Below are 14,220 nucleotides of genomic sequence, written 5' to 3'. Positions count from 1 at the left end.
GGAGCAGCAGAACAGGGGGAGAGCTAGAAACGGCTAAAGATACTAAAGACCAGAATGCAGAAAGATAGCTTGGCTAAAGTATCAAGCAGGAGCAATAGGAAGAGGGTAACTGCAGTCAGCCAGACAAGGAGATTGAACAATAAGGTTGGGGGGCAGAAAGGAGCAAAAGGAGGAAGAAAAGCCTTTGAACAAGGATGAAAAGCCTGACCAGAGGCTGGCATTGTACGCTAGCAGAAAGGATTGGATAGTCACAGAGCAGATATAATCGGTCTTGGAAAAATGGGCAGACTCCTAGATGTTCGCTTCTCACTGCCAAGGAGTCTCTCTTGTTCCTCTCTCTATTCCTGCTCCATAGCAAAAACACACAATGTGTATTAGTAATACCAATTAACAGTAGCAATAAATACTAATTAAAAATACTTCATGTATTAGTTACTGTATTAACTAAAGCAGCAGACATCTCTGCCATGAATCTCAAGCTTCTAACCCTGCAAATGAAGTGCATAATGCCACTGGTTTTTTTTATATTGGTAGGAAGTTGCACACAACATACACTACATCAAAAAATTAATATTGCACAAAAGATGGGATGTAAAACTTCCTGTGAGAACTTTCATTCTTCCCCTTATGCATATGCATTAAAGTCAAGTCCTTAATTACATGATCACACTGACAGTTTTCCACCTGGCAGCCATGTTTTTTAGTGCACGCAATGGATTCACACTGACAGTGAATTGGGGCCATACATAAAGCACTTGGACCACTATTTTCAGGACTCCGGCCACTCTTGCCACAGAAACAGTAGTGTGAAAGAAAGGCTGGGAAGAGATGAAAAAGAAAGCCTGGGCTGGAAATGAAGGTCTTCTGTCTTGTGGTTAAGACTATTGCAATGTTGCCTCAGGATCTGGATTTTGGCCTTCCTCAGCATCACAGGAGGATTCTGTGACAAGGAAGCTAGTTTAACAAAATCTTTCAGAGATTGTTGCTAATCTTGTGCTTTCTCTGCCTCCAGGGATCAAACCTGACTATTTTATAAGTGCTGTAACACTGCCTCTGAGGTCAGTGAGCATATTGCCTTGAACTTAAACATGTGTAAAATGCCAAACACTCCAAACAAAGTCTTAAAATACATACCCAATATTCACCAATATTCTTGGTTTTAATCTGTTCTGATAAGGCTGAGTTTATTCATCTCCCTCATCTCAGAGATACTGTAGGAATAAATTCACCAATATTAGGGCAGCCACTGGTGTAAGCTGCCAAGGAAATCAACAGTGCTTCCAGAGCAGGGTTTGAATGCAATGCAAAACAGTGTGAACAAGGTGTTGAAGGAACACCCTGGGTAGTAGTAAGATATTTGTTTTGAGGGGTGACGTACAAAAGGATTTTGCTATATTGTTTTTGCAAGCTGGACACTTCTCCCCTGTGCCTTCCCAACCACTCTTATTTTAACTGTAGGTAACAACAGACAGAATGTTGCAAAAACAAGTCAGATTAAGAAAAACTTTATCACAATCCACTGGCTCCTACTGAAATAGTTCCAATGTTTCACATTATGATTTCTGTTTTAATGACTGCATCCTCTATGACTAAGACTTTCAGAGTTAAAACTCATAACCAGACCTCCTTGAGAATCACTGAAAGACAAAGAAAATCCTCATGATTCCAGGATGCAAATCCTCCTTGTGCACATTGCAACGAGTCCCAAATGAAAAAATTATTCACAGGGCTTGCAGTGATATGGATAGGGGACAGGGAATGAGCCAGGGGCTGATTGTCATAACCCATCATGGCTTAATCTCTGTGCAAATCTCTTTATGACAAGTCAAAAGTGAGGACACCACATTTATTGGCTTACAAAATATAAAAGTCACCCTGCCCGCACACCTACTATCTGCTGGCTAGAAACAGCCAATCTGACTGCTCTTACCTTCTGACAGATTCAAGTTAGGCTGTTGCTGACGATCAGGGCAGATCAGCTACAGCAGCCCAAGGACTGAGCTGCTCACGACATGGGTAAGTACCGGCTGTCTGGGCAGCACACTCTCTTCTAATAAGCACTGCCTCTCTCTTTGACAGAAGGGCAGCCAGGAAGGGCACCAGTGGGATGTCAGGGCTGACATCCCCCGTGGGCTGCCACATTGACTATAATGACCTACATCTACTCTTCTCTACTGTTCTTCCCTCTGGCTTTCTGCAGTATCAATGCTGTTCTGCTACTCTCCACACAGTGCAATTAGGAAGAGAGATCACCCTGCTGTACACTAATTGTCAAAATCACTTATTTTTCAATCTTAGATTGGCAGGGGACAGGAACTTTTCCTTCTTTAAGTTTTTATGCATCCAGTACATAGACACATATAATGCTACTGTCAGAGCAAGACAACTCTGCTGCCATAACTGACAGAATAAAATTCATGTATTCATGCCACCTGCTCCAGAAAGCTGCAGGAATTAGGGGTTTGTCAGAAAAAGAAGAAGAAAGGTGGAAGTACGGGTCTAAATTAATCCTGAATAATTTTTATAGTAAAATTCATATTAGAGGGATAATTTGCAGTGGGCTATTGTGTTAAGTGTAATAGGTAAACCATGGAGACATTCCTGCACAGAAAGTCTCAGTTTCATTCTGTTCATAGTTCAGTCAAGGCCAGCAAGTTTTCTAGGAAAATACCTCACTCTCCCATCCCGCAAACTCAGTGACTGTTCTGACTTGTGCAGACGTCTAAATCCTTGTCTTTGCCTTCATTTGATTAATAAAGCCATCACATCAATTACTGAAGTTTACCAAAGAAAGAAGGATAATATAGAACAGTATTGAATCTGCCCTCATTCAATCCAGATCACAAGTTCTCTCCCAAGGAAAGAGCCCATCACATCTTCCTTCAGCTTGCTCACACATTGACTATTTACTAGTAAGAATGAAGATGACTCATCCCACCACCAGTACAAACCTGGTAAAATACAAGACATCTGCTCAAGCAGTAGCCAAAAGCCACAGTCTGAGAATTGAAAATTTTAGTGACAGGTTTTTGCTATGGTTATCATCTTAAATTTTTTGCTTTGGAACAAAGTGACTTCTTTAAAACTTAGCCAGCCAGCAGCAAACATTGGCCCAAAAGGAGAGCCATTTGCCCAACAGATTTAATTTTAAAGTATATTTCATCCATACAATAATACACTAATAAAACTCACAAGTACCCGGGCGTTTAAGGCCAGGTGTTTAATCTACTTCCATTCCCAAACAGAACAAGCAAATGCATACATCTCCTCAAAAATTTAAAAAATTAAATTTAAAAAAACCCAACCAAACAAAACCAACCCAAAAACCCCAAGAAACTGGAAAATACAGAATATAGCTGATGACTTAAACTTTTATCCTGACAGCTTCCAATATGACCCACACAGATACTATACCGTTAGTGCTAAAAGCCATCGAAATATAGTATAATTACTAGTAAATTCTTAGGGTTTGGTTTGGTTTGTATGTTTTTAAATAACCCTTACTACTTCCTGTGGCCACCGATGAGTTTGCTATTGCGGTGAAATCATGCACTCCTCCCAGTGGGTGCATTCTCTAAACAATTGACATACAACAATAGATAACATTGAAGCACTGGGAGGGCAGCTCCAGAGAATGCCATACAATTATGTAAAGCTTTGAACAAAGGCATTCACAGAGGTCTCAGGAAATGAATTTTCATATGACTTGCCATCACAGTACACGTTACGATAAATGCTGCAGGCACAGAGTTCTCCTTGGTTACTTTGGTTCCTTGCAGTAACTCTACTTCCCCACTCTTAAATGTACTAAAATACATCCTCAACTGAAAAAAAAAAAAGGGGGGGAACACCAAGTTATCTTTTCAGTTATTTTTATGCATCTCTTATCTGCACGCTCCAAGGTGACTGAAATGGAGCTTTCTGTCAAAGTGACATGACTTCAAGTCTGGGCAGTTTCCATAAATTTTATATTCTTCCTTGCAGAATTCAGCACCTTTCACTTGAAAGGACACCCAAGGAAGTATTTTATGACCTCACTGAAATATTTCTTTCACCTACCAGCTGAACTATTTTTTTTTTCCCCTTGGCTAAATGCACGTTCTTCATCTGTTTAACACTGCAGTGAGGCAGCTTTAAAAAAACCTAAAACTGTATGGAGGACTAGTAGTCACTTGCATTTGCAAACACACTGTGCTGTGTTTTTATTTTTAAAAGCTGTTTCTAATCTTAAAAAACAGTTTCTTTTAGGCTAAGATAACATTCTTCTGGATGCTTTTGACTGAAGTGATATTATGAAGCCTTCCTAAGAACAGTTTTGGAGTACTTTCATTTTGCAAGTCTGCAGTGAGCTTAAACTAGCTCATTAGCTCCAGACAACAGGACAGACAGGACAGCAAAGCCCTCAACACAGGCTGCAACTGATGGCAAGACCCAGTGTGAATACTGAGGCAATTTGTTCACAGAGCTTAGTGCTCCTATCTCAATATTTCTAGCTGAGCTTGAATTAGTTAGCTACTTCAGCCAACTAAATTCATAAAAGTTTTCACCAAAGCCGTTAAAAAAAAAAAGTATGTCCATTGAAAACTCTGCCACTGAAATGTCATTCTAGAGGAAATTTTGAAATTTGAAAATTTTAGGTAAACTGTTTTGATCTTATTGACTTCAGAAATGAACGAAATATAAACCAGGATTGTGGACAACACTTAGTGCTAAATTAGTAATGAAAGGTCACTATTCCTACTGAATAAGATTTGTGAAATATGTGGGGAAACAAAAACAACAAGGAGATTTTAAAGTGCGTTTGTAATAATCTCCTCAATTTGGGTTCTTTATATGATTGATCTGTTCCAAATGTTAGATTGTTACGCTTAATTATCCAAGGATTTAAATACTTTACTGAACCATAATTCAGAACTAAAAAAATTTGCAGCTGCTTTCTGAATTCATACCTAATCTGAATTCATTTAAGGAATGACCTTCCTTCAGGATAGTTATTTCTCCAGTTCCCATACAAACTATCAACATGTTTTAAGGAAGGTTTTAGTCCTATAAATTGTATTTCAATTTTTCTCAAAATATCTTAGATCACACCATATGTAATAGCAGTTCTCTGCTGGAAGGAGGAGAAAGAACCAAACAACCAGTTATAGTACCTTCATTAAAAAGTTCCCTTAATTTTATAAACGGTACCTTAGATGTAAGGTCTCGGTGGAAAATGCCTTTATAGTGAAGATAACTGATTCCCATAGCAATGTCATATGCCAGTTTCACCCTCACTGTCCAGGGCAGATGCTGGTTACTGTCTAATAGCTGTTCCAGGTTACCACAGTTGATGTACTGAAAAGACAAAACAACATTTGTAATTAATTATTTAACTTCATATATTTCAGGAATGTAAAATTCATCATTACACTAGTGTCCTCAGCTCAGCTACACATTAAAAACTTTTTTTTTTCTTAAGGGCTAGGCAGGCACAAAGTCTGCAGATCAAGAGAGGCTGAAAATGTCTCCCTCCACCATCTGTACCAATGCATTTATATTAAAGATGCATGCAACAGCCACCACTGCATTAACTCTATGGTATTTAAATACTGGTTTTTAAATAGACCCTTCAGAAACACCTACAATATAACATCACCCTCTCATTTCAGTGTGAGGAAAATAAGGGCAAAAAGGATGAAGAGCTGGCTCTCGTACAGAGTAAGTCAACAAAGAGAGGGCTAAGTATCCAAGTGTAGGTCACAGAGCCTGATCAAGTTCTCAGATATCAATTCCCTAAACTGAAGCAGCATCAAAGAGAAATTCTACAATGTTGCTGTAAGTTACATTTTTTCACTGCTGTATCTACCTACAAGCCCTAATCGGCAATCTGATTCCCACTGTGTTCAGTATTACATCAACCCCTTCAAATGGTAGCCCTCATGAAAAGGAACCTACATTAAGTGTAAGATAAATGCTACAAGAGAGAGTGAAATAAAGCAGCACCCAAATGATGCTAAGTAATATAACCCAGGGTTAAGACATGGCAGCTCCACTGCTCAAATAATCATTACAGTAACAGCGGGCTTATGCTTTATGTATAGACCCTTTATACCACAACATGTTTGAGTAGCTTCTTGTTTCACTCCCAGCCTCAGTCCCCTCCCCAGCGACAAAGCAAAAAGACTAGCTCACTCCGGAAGGAAAACCTGACAGCAATGCAGCAACTTCTCTCAAGAAAATCCAAGCAAAGCAGACAGCATAATTTGCTCCCAAGCCTGGTCCAAGCATGTAACACTGCAGCAGGCTGCACTAACTTTGCTCCTCTGTGCCTCTCTCTCAAGAGGCTTTGCACTTTCCTGCGTCATTCACCCGGACAAAACATGTACCACCATTATCACGTTAAAATAAAAATTGTAATTGCAGCTCTTCTTATTTCAGAAACTTTGAACTTGCTTGTATTTTGTTGGGCTTCGTTGTGTCTTGGAGCCTGGGGCACAAGGCAAAGGTGAACCACCCACCATGCAGTGTGGATGTAGCCGATCTCCTCACACTATGCTACAGCAAGGAAAGGGCACACATAAGCCAGACTCTACCAGTAAGTCCAGGGGTCATGGCTCACCTCCAGAACAGTCTACAAAAACCAGCTTCTTCCTTACAGTTAGGCCCTGTCTTTTTCTGAGCTCACCAGTTAATGTTGAAAACCTTTTTCAGCAGATACACAAGTTTCACAAGTAACTATTTAATGAGGCTAAATTGTTTGGGCAGATGAGGCACAAACCAATTTTAACTGCCACACGGAGGGGGCACCACAAAACAGCGTGGGGCTCCACTGCTCCCCTCAGCTACACTGCACATCCCCCGGGAACTGGGTTCATCCCAGCCCATGCACAGCAGCACATCTCACTGGCAGTCCAGGATGTGACCCCTCTCTCCTGCCACTCTCTCTTGCAGAAGCTCTGTCAACTGCTGGACAAGCCGGGAAGTACACATGCCGCACATGGACACAGCAGGCACTAAGCAGTCTCACTCAGCATTTGCTTTTCTCCTTTTAAATATGAACCTTTGGCCTGATCACGTTGCTGTGCATCCACCTTTTGTCCTTGAGCAACAATCAAGGCAAAGGGTGAGTACAAGAGTTACTTCTTTGTACTCAAATGTTCTTCAAAGATGATTAATTGGCTCCAATCTGGGCCAGATTTTAGATGTCAACTACCTTCTCATATCAAAGGAGGCAATCCCACAAAAGGTGCCTGGGTCTAGGAAATGCTCCAATATTTAGCAATTTCACGTTCTTATGACTACTTCAAGATGCTGTTTCATATCTTTTGCATTAGACTAACAGCAGGAGCGAGTGCAATGATTTACAGGAAAGGATTTCAAAATAAGGTACAGAGAAACAGAATGCTTCCTCATATTGACTATTTCTAGACCAAACAGGCAAAAAGTATTTGTATTTTTCAACTAGGCAAGGAAAGCTCTTGAACTCTAGAGCATAATCTGACTGACATTTTAAAATGCACTGTCCTGGTCTTAAGTAGTACAATTTTCTATCAAACTGTTCTCTTTTGTGCTGAAGTCAAGATAATTTAATTACTCAGAAATTTGTGCCTAGTGCATATCATTTTGCAAAATAAAATGCCTGCTGGCCCCTCTCCAAATCAAGGCAAACAAGACTTAACACACCAATGATAAAAATCAAATGTTTGGGACTGCTATTGCCCAGGCACTGCAGCTCTGGGGGAAGGGAGTTGATCAGATGACTACACTGGAAACCAGAAATTGCAGGCTGGTGCAAGCCAGAGATCCAAAACAACCTGGCTGTTATGCTAGGAGTTCGTGTGTCAGGAGAGCGGAGCAGCTCTGGAACAAGTCACTCAGAGGCTATGCAATCTCCATCCTTGGAGATTTTCAAGACCAACTAGACAGAGCTGCAGCCAACCTGACTCTATGTTGGAAACAATGCTGCTTTGAGCTTTTCCAACTTTGATCTTTCTTTCTCATTGCTTTTATTTGAACCCCTAAGGGAGCTAGATGACCTTACAGAGCACTGAAGGAAAAAAAAACCACACTGCTCAATATAATTAGATTTTTTTTTTTAAAAAATCACAAGTTGCTAGCATGCTTAAGGAAAAGATGGTGAATAAGATTTCTACATTAACTTCTTATATATTCCCAGCCTCCTTGGAACAGTGCGAGCAGCATTTCTCATCCAGTTATGTTTAAATCAGAACAATATTGACCAACCTGGAACAGAAGGCACTAAAGCACCTAGCTCAATAACCCAATTATAAAGTGACACTTATCAATTATCTCAAACCATTTCACCTTTCTGACTGGGCAATAACAGACCGTCCATATAGCACTACCATACTTGAATTCATTGGCAAGAGAATGCAAGGGGGAAGGGAATCACTGGCCTGGCTTTCTATTTTGGTTAGGGTTAAACTGTGCCATACCATGACAGTAATTGCTCCAGAAATGCTAATAAATAAAACAAGCAACCCGTAAGAGTATTGACATACATACTGAAATGTGACAATAGCTAGCTTCCATTTTAAGCATGCTCATGCTTTCCTTTTGAATAAAGTAGCCTACTGATTTGATCCATTTTGTCATATTTGTTAAGTGCATCTAATATATCTATTCCCCCAGCACCCTTCCAGCCAAATTGGCTTGTACGGTCATTCACCCATCTTAACTGCATGGACTGGATTCTAGCATGGGCTGGGTGAAAATTGACACAAACATAGGACACAGCATGCGTGAGCTGCAAGAGCAAGAATCAAACCTGACTCTAGCCCATATACAAAACCCGCTAGGCCTCCCATCTGAAACTGCCACCTGGCAAGTACTCAGACCTCATTTATTAGAGATGTGAGTTCTGGTTTTGGCTCTCATTTCTAGTGTACTTCTGTGAAACACAGCAGGCTAATCATCAAGTGAATAACTGAACTAAGATTTTCCTATAGATATCATTAAGACTCTAGTTGATCTCAGATTTTAGCTGGCCAGCAGGTAATATTTGTATGCAGAGTCCTGAATTGTCCCTAAGGCAAGCATCACACCGAGTTCAGTGTTCCCTCAGTGTCACATAAGTAATCCAATTCTTCTGTCATTCAGGCTGATAATGCAAACAGTCAGACTGATGGCCTATTTTTTTCAGAGCCCTTCAACAATGCCTTTTCGGAACAGACACAAAATTATGTACATTATTTCCTAATTGCCAGTGCAACTGAAAGAAAAATACTTGTTCTCAATCTCTTACTAGCACAAACCAGCTCTGTGTGGTAAGAATATCCTAAAGGATAGTAAGTGCACCTCTCCCAAAGAGAATACTGGATTTTATTTTGCCCCTGAAACATTTCAGTGCTGGTAAAGTAAGGCTACAGTGCACACATCATCTCAAAGCATTATTCTCCTACAACAACAGCCATTGCATAAGTGTACAAGCAATGGAAGCAGAGATCTGATTGGGCTACGACAATGAAAGCAAAGGACACTACATTTCATAAAGAGACCTCACAGCTAAATGGAGCAGTGTTCAGACCTTTTCAAACTCTGTGTCATCAGGTTGCAGTGAAACAGCTACCTATTATTCCTACTGCTAGCTTTTTGTCATGTAACAGGACACCAACAGTCAGTTTATCTGGTTACCAGAGTCTGAAAGTAACTGCTTTAGCTTGTTTACTTTTGCATTTACTACAAATCAACACAGTAAATTGAACACTGGTTTAAAAGACCCTGGCATTTTAGCCCACAAAAATATTCTTTCCTAAAAAATTTATCTGTGGTAAGAGCTCATGCTTTTGTTGCTAGAACAGGAGTTCAGCAAAACTGTATTTTTTACACCATTCCCAAACCTTATGAAAGAGGGCAGTAGCTTCTTTGAAGGACAAGTTACCCAGAAGGTCAGCCAAGCATAGGTGCTTTCTGGATCAGAGAGCCTTGAAGAGGCTTCTGATGTTATAGCTTAATGCTCTGAAATGCAAAAGCAGTAATATATAACCCTTTCCCACACAACAGTCAGGGCATACGGAAACATGCTATTTTAATCTAAGAACAGGATAATAGGACTGCTTCCTTGCAAGACACTTGCAGTCACATTATCAGACTCAAGCATATGAAATGAAGAATGGAATGAAATTCAGCATATAACGGTACTTACACATAGCATTACATGCTTCATTTCAAGAGACTAATACTGAACTTCAGCTGTCAGATTTTAGCCTTCAAAATTCAAAATAAATGTTTGAACACACTAATATGAGAACTAGAAGCTTTGAAAGAAAAGGTGCATCAGATTCACATGATTCCAGCAGTTATTGCTCAAAAACAAACTCCAAATATTGCCAAGTCTGAGGGGGAAGACTGAAGGGAATTGCAAAGAGTTTTCAATGCTATTTTGAAAACCAATGCTGTTTCAATATGTAGGTCTAATAAAAATAAGTCACCAGATACTGCACAGGAAAGGCAGAAAAAAGTTAGCCTGCCATTTACTCAGCTTTAAATGTCACTGCTTGCCATTTAAAAAGCAACAAATAACCACAAAACACCCCTATATGGTAGCCCAACTGTTGCTAAAGGCAACGCATTAAGTGGTTAAGAAAACTAGGTGTGGAGAGTGCATTTAAGATGATAGACCAAATGAGGTAAGTAAAGTATAAGGGCTCCGGGGACCCAGAACACTACAAGACAAACACTGAGATAGCAATGAATGAATATACTGGAGAAGCCGAATAAAAACAAACAGGCAGAGAAACAGGAGTAAAGAGAAACTAGAATCGTGGCTGTAGCACCTTCAGTGTGGAGAAGTGAGAGAGATGTCAGAGCAAAAGCCAGACTACCTAGTTGGACTCTAAAGGGCGACCTGGAAAGCAAAATAGTAACATTGCAGACATTGGCGACAAATGCATTGAAGCAGTGTCAAAAGAGATAGAGCTTGCATATTTGTATCATTTCTAATGCTGGAAGTAAGAAGGTAACTTTTGTGCCTCATAAAAGAAAGTTGAGATCTTTTCACTCAGCTTTCTGAAGAAGTTTAAAAAAAGTTTTAAACCACCTATTTCAAGGAGGACACAACCCAATCTTCAGTTCTTATATGTTTTAACAGTCATCTGTCACACTCAGCACACTCTTAAGTGACTACTTTGAAGGCTTCTTGCTGCAAGCCAATGTACCCCTGCCACAACTGGCATATTAGCTACAGTGGGAGGACTGGAAATTTCCTCATTTCCCCCAACTGTTTTCATTAGCTTCAACTGTGCAGAACTGGAAAAGAAAGACAGTATTAGTATGTTCAACACTACAATATGAGATACTACAAGCTGATACATTGAGATTGACTACCAGATTAAATTGACTTTTTTGTTTTAAGTTAGTTCATAGACCTTCACTTGTTAAAAAAAACACAGTTCAAAAATCTACAAAACCATTTCACCCAAGTACCTCTGAGCAGTAACCTTCCCTTTCCATTAAATACCTAACACATTGATTGCACCAAACAAAATAAATTAAACTTTAAAACAGAAAAAGTTGGATGTTTAATTTGGGCTGTACGAGTATACTTTTGGACAGCAGGTGAACTAATGTTGCCAGGGAGAAAACCACAAGTAGCGAAAGAGTCAGAACATACAGGTGAAGCAAGCATATTTCAGAACAAAACTCAAAACTTTTTCATTAGAGACCAGAAGGGCTCAAGGGCCTAGGAAAAATAGCCTGACTGAAAGGACAGAAGAAAAGCCAGAATTCTTCCTCTAAAGGCCACTTTTCTTTCCTGCTCCTCAGTTGCTGAAAACCAAAAGGAAAAAGTCTGTAACCTAAAGTCAATTTCTCTTCTGCTTTTCAACCAATACAAACAATTCAGTTCTTTAATAAAAAATTATGTATTTTCTTTAAAGGTGTTAACCATTACAAGATTAAAATAATCTTGCTTTAAAAAGTGTCAGCTATTCATAAAAGAGAGGGCAAGCTTCCTCATGCAATTGCCATAGCCTGGTTACTCATCAGAACTCAGAACCAAAAGCCAAGAGACGCAACGGATCTACCTCTCTTTCTTCTTCCGTGTCAGTCGTGGCATTGATTCACTGGCTCCTCCTTCTAAAAAGGCATGTACAGGCATGGCTTATTTTATAAGGGCAAACAAGAATTAACATGCACTAACTCAGGAAGGAGCTGTAATGAAAACCATTTGTTGCATTCCAAACATTCAAGTGCTGGCATGGAAAAGAATACGGCAAGATTTGTCTTCCTTTAATTCTCTACATCCAACAGCTCTTACGGTCAGCATGCAGAATTTATCCCTTTCCTGTCATTCCATTCAATCAACATTCAATGTTCACTTGCTTGCCTGCTGCTAGAAACAGATTACTGTAAATAAGACTTCAACTGCAGGCACATAGCAACAATGCACTGTTGCAACCCATACATATGAAGTAAGGTTTATGGACGTTCGCTTACTCATATTCAGGTTTGAAATACTTCAGGAAATAAGCTTATTTTGTTGGAGCCGGAAAACACTCCCAGTATATCTATACAAACTGACCTTGATAACCATTTTTCCTGTAATTATATTAGTAGAAAAAACAGAAAGCAAAGGCGGCCTAACAAAAAACCTCCATTTATAATCTGAAGTCACAACCATTTGGATTTTAAGTAGAGCCTAGTTTCAGTGCAGATAAGAATCTGGGATATGGTAAGCTAGCAATGGCATAAATTAGCACACAGGCACAGAAGAGAAAGTACCTCGTTGCTGACACAAGCAAGAGAAACAGCATCTCTACAATAACACTTCTGTTAAGAGCAGAAGGCTCCATCCGTAATGTCAGCATTTTGAACATACTACACACTCAGTTCTGCCTAGAAGCAAGCTGTAGCCCCTGACGAGGAGCCTCTTATTTAAGGTCTTTCTCACCTTCCCCACAAAGATACCAGCAGTAGCAGCCCACGGATTATATACCTGCAAGATTCCAGATAAATAACCTGATTGCTTCATTTTTTGAAGTCTGTAAAACAGCTACAAGGATCTACTGAGTGCAAAAGTTACAGGCCACACACACCTCTCACAGTACAAACTTTAAATTCTGCACAAGGAATACTATTTTTGAGCTGTTTCAGAGTGCTTCTCCAAGCCTCAACACTCCAGCTGTGCCGCAATGTCCATTTACATTTGAGGGTGCTCAAACACTTTATTGGCAATTATAGAATGCACCAAGATCCCCTATTAACAGTGTTGTACAAAAGCAAACATTAAAGGAATTTTCTTGTACAACTCAGTTTCTGAATGGTTTGGATGGCTGATAAGTAAAGTGAAATGAGGAAGTGAAACTACAAAACACTTGTTAATTCAAGAGTATGTTTCCTGGGGTCCAGGGTGAAGTGGGGTGGGGGGAGGAAGAGAAAGCACTACAAACAAACTGAATTTACTGGAAAATATATAAGAAAAAAATCCCAGACAAAAAGTTGAAGGGTTAGCATCACAGTATCTATTTGGATTGCATCTCTTGATACACACAAGTAACAGGAAAATCTAGTCCTCAAGGCAGTATTCAGTTCTCCTTCCCCCTCTCCCCCTCATACCGTAATAGTTGAGAAGCTTGCATCTTCTCACTCATATTAACCTAGACCTATTTCCAGGATATCAGAAAGCAAGAATAAAAGAATTGTAGGGGTTGCAGTTCAGGAATGTTTTTCTTTTTTGCTTGAGACAATGGCAAATGGTCCAGTAGGCTTACAATGAATGTCAAAACACTGATACTAAAAATCACTCCCCCAAAAAAACCCACACAACACACACCCCACCCGCATGTGTGTGCCACACATGCAGGGAAGGGAGAGAAGGAATGAGACAACAGGGCTTGCCGTTTGCAGTTCAACATTTATCTGCCTCTTATCTTACTTTCTTCTATCCTTGAGACATTCTAAGAAGAAGGAAGGGGTTACCACTAGCAAGATATTTAGCAAGCCTTCCTCAGAACACAACATATTTAGATGCATCTATCTCAATTAAAATATTAAATAAAAAAGGTTCCTTGTGCACTATTACAGGCTCTGAAGTGATGAAACAAGTCAATCATCCTCCTACGAGAGGGCAAAAAAAGAATTAAATCCAACATATAGCCTGTAGAGAAAGAAGGCAGGCAGAGAAAGAAGGCAGGCAGAGAAAGAAGGCAGGCAGAGAAAGAAGGCAGGCAGAGAAAGAAGGCAGGCAGAGAAAGAAGGCAGGCAGAGAAAGAAGGCAGG

General features: G+C 39.9%; 1 protein-coding gene across 1 annotated transcript in view; it reads right to left on the bottom strand.

Moving 5' to 3' along the window:
• Positions 1 to 14,220, bottom strand: part of TESK2 (testis-specific kinase 2) — a 73,349-nt gene that overhangs the window by 17,235 nt on the left and 41,894 nt on the right. Inside the window, exon 4 of the mRNA XM_009573129.1 lies at positions 5,191 to 5,337. Coding sequence (XP_009571424.1) covers positions 5,191 to 5,337 — 147 coding nt within the window. The remainder of the gene's footprint in view (positions 1 to 5,190; positions 5,338 to 14,220) is intronic.

This window comes from Fulmarus glacialis, unplaced genomic scaffold, assembly GCF_000690835.1.
Source record: "Fulmarus glacialis isolate BGI_N327 unplaced genomic scaffold, ASM69083v1 scaffold4610, whole genome shotgun sequence".
Classification (NCBI taxonomy): Eukaryota; Metazoa; Chordata; class Aves; order Procellariiformes; family Procellariidae; genus Fulmarus; species Fulmarus glacialis.
This window is presented reverse-complemented; position numbering and strand designations above follow the sequence as displayed.